The sequence below is a fragment of the Nicotiana attenuata genome, chromosome 12, assembly GCF_001879085.1.
Source record: "Nicotiana attenuata strain UT chromosome 12, NIATTr2, whole genome shotgun sequence".
NCBI classification, from domain to species: Eukaryota; Viridiplantae; Streptophyta; class Magnoliopsida; order Solanales; family Solanaceae; genus Nicotiana; species Nicotiana attenuata.
The window spans coordinates 42,854,129-42,861,668 of NC_032000.1; the positions used below are offsets into that span (position 1 = coordinate 42,854,129).

General features: G+C 43.9%; 1 protein-coding gene across 1 annotated transcript; it reads right to left on the bottom strand.

Annotated features, from left to right (window-relative positions):
* LOC109236068 lies at positions 3,558 to 4,981 on the bottom strand. The gene is made up of 3 exons (XM_019402294.1): positions 4,775 to 4,981; positions 4,050 to 4,634; positions 3,558 to 3,992 (listed from the first exon to the last, which is right to left on the bottom strand). The coding sequence occupies exons 1-3, from the start codon at positions 4,979 to 4,981 to the stop codon at positions 3,558 to 3,560; spliced, it is 1,227 nt and encodes a 408-aa protein (XP_019257839.1).

Here is a 7,540-nt window from a genome sequence, read left to right on the forward strand (position 1 = left end):
CCCAAACAACAGTGAAAATATCATTTAAGTCTCAAAGTTTAGTTAAAGCGGCTGAGTTTGTAAAACAGTATAATCAACGGGACTGAGTTCAAGTAGTATATCAAAATAGTGAGGAAACAGTGATAAAAATCCCCGAAGGGTTCAGATAATTGGCGCGAAGCCCAAATATGGCAATCGGCCCAAATCATGATAATAACAAATAAGTTTCAGTCAAATACGCGGTAAAATCAACAATCGGGACGGACCAAGTCACAATCCCCAACAGTGCTCTACCCCACGCTCGCTATCCGGCGTGCAAGTCACCTCAATATAGCACTATGATGTGCAAATCCGGGGTTTCAAACCCTCAGGATATCATTTACAATCATTACTCACCTCGAACCGGCGAAATCTCTAGCTCGCGACGCCTTTGCCCCTCAATTCGGCCACCACGCGCGTCGAATCTATCCAAAACCTGAACGAATACGTCACAATATGCCAATGGAACAATACCCAACAGAAAACAATCGAAAAATATCGAAATTCACGAAATTTGGAAAACCCGAGCCCCGGGCCCACTTCTCGAAAAATCAGAAAATCAACATCATCGGATTCCTTATCTCGCCACGAGTCTATACATACCAAAAGCTCCCAAATCCGAGCTCAAATGACCCATCAAATCCCAATTTGACATATCAAAAACTCAAGCCCTAGTTCTTCAATTTAGGCTTAATTTCCATAAATTTCAAGGTTAATTTCACATAATAATCGTGTTTTTAGTACATAGGACTTGCCTCCAATCAATCCCAGTCGAAATCCCCTTCAATTTCTCCCAAAAAGCTCCCAAGGTCGATCAAAAATGGCGGAAATAACCCTTAGCTCGCGAAACAAAATGAGCTTTTAAAACCCTTCTCTGAACAGGCACTTTCGCTTCTGCGGTTGCCTTACCGCATTTGCGACTACCACTCTACCTCCGCTTCTGCGGATCTTCATTATGCCCAGGACCGCTTTTGTGTTCAAGTCCTGCTTCTGCGGACCCCGCTTATGCGTCAAACATCCGCTCCTACGGAACTCCTCTAAAGCGCGCGGACCGCTTCTGCAGTTAAAGTTCGCACCTGCGGATATCGCACCTGCGGAACTAATCTGCTTCTGCGGAAATTCTTCAATTGGCCAACTTCGCACCTACGACCCATACTTCGCATCTGCGGAACCGCATCTGCGGCCCCTTTTCCGCAGATGCGGAAATACCAGATATCAGAAATCTTCAGAAATCTCACAAGTCCAAATTCATCCCGATGGCCATCCGAAATCACCCCGAGGCCCCCGGGACCTCAACAAAAAGTGCCAATCCATCCTAAAACATCATTCAAACTTGCTCAAAACACCACAAACAACACCATAACTATCAGATTACATCGGATTCAAGCCTAAGTTCTTCTAAAACTTCCGAAATACGCATTCGATCAAAAACCCAACCAAATCACCTCCGAATGTCCTGAAATTTTGCACACACATCCCATATCACATAACGAAGCTACAGCAACTCTCGGAATTCCATTCCGACCCTCGGATCAAAATCTCACCTATCAACCGAAATTCGCCAAAATACTAATTTCGCCAATTCAAGCCTAATTCTACACCGAACCTCCAAAACCAATTCCGATCACGCTCCTAAGTCACAAATCACCTAACGAAGCTAACCAAATCATAAAAACTCCGATCTGAGCTCATATACAAATAAGTCAACTCTTGATCAAACCTTTCAAATTCAAAGATTTCAACTGAAACTGATCTTTCAAATTCATTCCAAATTTTTCCTGAAAACCAAAACCAACGATCTACGTTAGTCACAATACATAACACGGGGCAAGTCATGCCCGAGAACTGGTGATCAAAGTGCAAAAGTTTAAAATGACCGGTCGGGTCGTTACACAACTCCTTCTCAGTGGTGGTGTAATTCAACTGTGCATCATCAAGAGTCTTACTCGCATAGTAGATGGAATAAAACACCTTGTCCTTCCACTGGCCTAGCACTGCCCCAATAGCATGGTCACTCGCATCACACATAAGTTCAAAAGGTAAGGACCAATCAGGTGCCACAATAATGAGAGCAGACACCAACTTCTTTTTGAGTTCTTCAATGCCTTGAGGCAAGCATCATCAAAATGGAAAGTTACATCTTTTTCAAGCAGCCTGCACAAAGGAGTAGAAATTTTTGAAAAATCTTTAATAAAGCGCCGATAGAATCCCGCATGTCCCAAGAAAATCCGGACAACCTTCACTGAAACAGGTGGAGGTAATTTATCAACCGCCTCCACCTTCGCCTTATCAACTTCAATGCCGCCCCTAGATATTCTATGACCCAACACGATTCCTTCTTGTACCATAAAATGGCATTTTTCCCAATTCAGTACTAGATTTGATTCTTCACAACGGGCCAACACCTTGCTTAAATTCCTCAAGAAATCATCATAAGAAGACCCAAAAACTGAAAAATCATCCATAAACACTTCCACGAATTTTTCTACCATGTCGGTGAAAATAGCCATCATGCACCTCTGGAAAGTGGCTGGTGCGTTACAAAGAACAAACGGCATTCGCTTGAAGTCAAAAGTACCATAAAGACAAGCAAAGGTGGTCTTCTCCTGATCCTCTAGGCATATGACAATCTGATTGTATCCCAAATAACCATTAAGGAAGCAATAATATTCATGCCCGGCTAATCTGTCTAGCATTTGGTCAATGAATGGAAGTGGGAAGTGGTCCTTGCGGGTTGCTTTGTTGAGCCGTCTATAATCAATGCAGACTCTCCACCCCGTCACAGTGCGAGTAGGAATTAGCTCATTCTTCTCATTCTCAATCACAGTCATTCCTCCCTTTTTGGGTACACATTGAACTGGGCTTACCCAGTTGCTGTCAGAAATAGGAAAAAAGATACCTGCATCGAGCAACTTGATTACTTCCTTTTTCACCACCTCTTTCATAATGGGATTTAACCTCCTCTGCTGCTCCACACTAGGGCGGTGTCCATCTTTCAAGAAAATTTTATGCATGTAATCCGATGGACTAATTCTCTTGATGTCAGCAATAGTCCACCCAATGGCCTTTTTATGCTCGCGGAGTACTCTGAGCAATTTTCTTCTTGAGTGTTGGTCAAGCTGGACGAAATAATAACGAGCAATGTCTCAGAGTTCCCCAAATAAGCATAGCGCAGATGCGCTGGAAGTGGCTTAAGTTCTAGCTTCGGAGCTTCTTCAATAGATGGCTTAGGAGGGGTCAGAGTGACAGGCCTGTCCAACTCCTCAAATTTTCCAAACCCATGGACATAACTGCAGGACATATCCAGTACTTGCTCAATTTCTCCCATCATTTCATCTTCACTATCTTCTTCATCTCCAATCAACACTCGTTCAACAGGATCTACATGGCTCATATAGGGCACTAACGATGTGGCATCACTCTCCACCACAGAGATCATGGATAACTCTTCATAGTGGGCTGGCAACCTGAGTGCTTTATAAACATTGAATACCTCCACTCGATCACCTACTCTCATCGTCATCTTTCCTTCGCAAACATCAATAATAGCTCGGCCTGTGGCTAAGAATGGATGCCCCAAAATAAATTGGGACTTCATGATCGGGCTCGTAGTCCAGGATAATGAAATCAGCAGGAAATATGAAAGACCCCACTTGAACAAGCACATCTTCAATCACTCCTTCAGGATGAGCAAGGGAGCGATCAGCCAGCTGTAAGACTACCGTTGTTGGACGTGGCTCACCCAACCCCAATTGTTTGAACACAGATAGTGGCATCAAATTGATGCTCGCTCCAAGATCACATAAGGCTCGCCCAACTGCATGTTTACCAATCGAGATTTGGATAGTGAAACTACTTGGGTCCTTCAATTTCTGAGGTAGCTTGCTTTGAATTTTTGAGCTACACTCCTCAGTGAGTGCCACAGTTTCGAACTCGGTCAGCCTCCTTTTATTTGCCACTATGTCCTTGATGTACTTTTCATATTTGGGCACTTCTTATAAGATGTAAACCAATGGAATATTAATTTGCACCTGCTTTAAAATATCAAGAAACTTTTTATATGCTGCGTTATCTTTTACTTTCTGCAATCTTTGAGGGAACGGAGGTGGTGGCCTTGCAACCACTGGTGGGGGTTGCTCAGCCACCGCCTCTCTAGCTGGCTTCTCAGACTCCTTAGATTTTTCTGATGTTGATTCAATAGTGGCTGGCCTCTCCTCAAAAGACACCTGTTTGCTCTTTTTCGGCTGAACCTCTTCTAATTGTCTCCCATTCCTCAACGACACGGCATTAAGGGATGCCTTAGCATTAGCTTTAGTGTCACTTGGAAGAGCTCCAACTGGTCTAGTGTTTTGAGCACTGGCAAGCTGTCCCATTTGGCGCTCCGAATTTCTGAAATCGGTCCTGAGCTGTTGATTGTCAAGCAACAACTGCTTCAACAAATCATTCCCATTCTCTTTTACCTGTTGAGGTGGCTTCTGAGGTTGATTGAAATTTCCTTGGGGTCTATAATAATTCTGATTCGGCTGATTTCCACCCCATGAGAAGTTGGGATGATTCTTCCAATTTAGGTTATAAGTGTTCCCATATTGTGCATTCTGATTCATTGGACCCCTGCTCTGTTGTCCCACATAGTATATAGATTCTGGATTCGTGGGGCACATGTCACTCATATGATTGTCACCACATAGTTCGCAGCAAAGAGACATCTATTGTACATGTTGCATCTGTTGTGTCTGTTGCATTGTCTTCTATTCACCTGGTTTGCCAATTTCGCTATATCAGCTCTCATGGCCGAGAAGTCATCAAGCTCAATCAACCCGGCTGCCTTCTGTTTACTTGCCTTGCGTGAATCCCCATCTCCTTGCCAGTTATGGTCATTAGCAGTGAAGTTATTCAGCAAGAGTTGGATTTCACTATATGGTTTCGCCATGCAACTACCCCCACAAGCTGAATCAAGATTCATCTTTGAGGCTTCATCTAACCCGTCAACAAAAGTGTGTCCCAATACCTCATCAGTCTGACAGTGGTGCGGGCAATCTCTGAGTAGCTTCTTGTATCTTTCCCAGGCTTGACGAAGTGTCTCGCCATCCCGTTATTCGAACCCAAGAATCTGACTCCTCAATGACTTTGTCTTCTTGGTGGGGAAAAACTTGATTAATAATTTCCTTGCTAGATCATCCCAAGTGTGGATTGAGTTCGCGGGCTCTTTCTGCGACCATTCCTTAGCTTCCCCCAACAGTGAAAAGGGAAAAAGTGTCAGCCTGACATAGTCCTTGGAAACGTTCGGATAATTGCAGGTATCCATAATTTCCAAGAAATTCTGAATGTGCCTCTGCGGATCTTCATGAGATAGACCCACATACTGCCCTGTGGACTGAATCAGCTATACAATGTACTATTTGAGTTCAAAATGCCCTGTGATCTCAGGCTTCAGAATAGCCTGAGTCATATTTGCAAGACTGGGCCTTGCGGCTTCTATCACTGCATGCTCTGCATTACTTGCCATCTCTATTGGCTGTGGTTGAACTACGATGTCCAACTCTCTTTCTACTCTAGTTCTAGCTTCGACCTCCCTCATCACTCTGTGAAGTGTCCATTCAATTTCAGGATCAAGAGGAAGGAGATACATAGGATAGCACAGAAAATCACAAATCCTCACACACACGTTGCACATGACTCAATCAAGACAGTTCTGTTCAACTCTCAAGTCAAGCAAGCACACATAATTGAGGAATTTAAGCAACATTGTACTATGTGGCATACAAGTCAAACAACTTAGAGAGAGCGTCACAAAATAGACTATTCACATTACTTAGGCTTCACAATTCAAACCAAATACACGGGAAAATAGAATTTATATCCTAGCCTAATGTGCCAGCATCAACCATGTCAATGAGTATCTCAGAGCGACTCAGTTTTTTCCTAAACTAATCCTAAAAAAAATAAAGTACCCGGTTCGAGCTACATCCTTGGAAAAGAACCGGTACCCAAAGAAAAACCAAGGAATACTACCTAGCTATTCTAAAAACAAAAAAATCTTTTTGGTGTTTTTAAATCGGACTTTTATCCCTCAAGAAAATTGTCCAAAAGATCCATCGTCGGGAAAAGTCCGAGCTTTTTCAAAAAAAAAATTTCTTTGTATTTTTCTATTTTTTTTTCATTTGGTTTAAAGCAACCAAACTATACTAGATTAACTACGCTAGAACTACTAAAAGAAACAAATGAAAACAAGTTAACACAAGATATACAACTACAACACAGGTAGTATTCCTCCCACCCCACACTTAAACTATGCATAGCCCTCGATGCAAGTTAAAATGAAAAATAGAGTAGGGTGAAAAGAAAAACTCCCTGTCAGTCGGAGTCCACCTCCGCAGCATGCCCTCCACCAGCAGCTCTGGGCTCATCATCATCCGGATCTAGAGGCACCAAAGCCATGTGCCCCGTAGTACCATTCCCATCCTCATCCTTAGTGTCCGAGCCCTTAACAAAGTTGATGTCCTTCGACGAGCGAACGGGACTTCCAGGTGAAATCCCCAACATCTCCTTGGACGTGCTAGACAAATCATTGCGTAATTGCATACGCTCCTCGTCTGTAATACCTGCCCTGCTCATGAATAAGTTCATCGAGTTATAAAGGTACCTATTGAAGTTCTCTTCTTGCTCTATCCGGGCTGCGGGGGTGAGTCTTGACGATGTCTCCAATAGAGATGTGATGTCCATAGCCCTGACGGAGCCTCCACCACCTCATCATGTCCGGGGTACTCCGGCACTCCTCGAAATAGCATATACTGAATAAGTAAATTGCCGAAGAAGAACTGCCTAATCTGTCGCCCAAACCTCGTGAGGGCCATCTCACTGAGCATGATCGCAGCCACATTAATGGGTCGACCGATCATCAAGAAGAAAATGAGACACACTCTAGCGCTAGTGCAGTCGCTGCTGTGCTCCGCCGGCATGAGTCTCGATTGCACAAAATTTTTCCACAAATTGGCAGCTTTGTTGAAGTCGGAGCGGACCATAGAAAGGTAATGTTGCCCTGCTTCCTTATCCACTTAGCATTGGAATCCACGCCACAAAGAGTGTGACGTATCAATTCATATTTCGGGCTTCTGATAAATCGTTGGAGTCTCCTTGGGTTAGCAATATCACCCCCCAAATATTTGCATAAAGACTCTCTATCCATCGGAACATCCTTCCCTCTTACACGTGAAGTGTCCAATTGATAATCCCAGTTAGCATACAGCTCTCGAACCATGCTCAGGTTTGCAGGCCCCGGGCATTCCAAGAACTTGTGCATATTTAGAGCTTGCAGCCTGCCAAGTACCTCCGGAAAGTTTCTTTCTAAGGCTGTCGTATTAATCCCCATCTCAGAAATGTACCGACCAGATGGCACGAAGTCCCTGTGCCATGCAATAGCTGCAGCATCAACCAAATCCAAACGAGGCCTCGGCCTTAATGGCGCCTGCTGAGATCCCTCGGCGACCTGCTTTCCTTTAGACTACCGTGAAGAGCTTTCTCC

What these genes read in the sequence shown, in the direction of transcription:
- LOC109236068 (XM_019402294.1), bottom strand. Translation starts at nt 4,981, where the DNA reads ATGAATCTTGATTCAGCTTGTGGGGGTAGTTGCATGGCGAAACCATAT. An exon ending in TAGCGAAATTGGCAAACCAG is followed by an intron (nt 4,635 to 4,774) that starts GTGAATAGAAGA and finishes GTGGGACAACAG; the next exon opens with AGCAGGGGTCCAATGAATCA. An exon ending in TTCTTGATATTTTAAAGCAG is followed by an intron (nt 3,993 to 4,049) that starts GTGCAAATTAAT and finishes AAATATGAAAAG; the next exon opens with TACATCAAGGACATAGTGGC.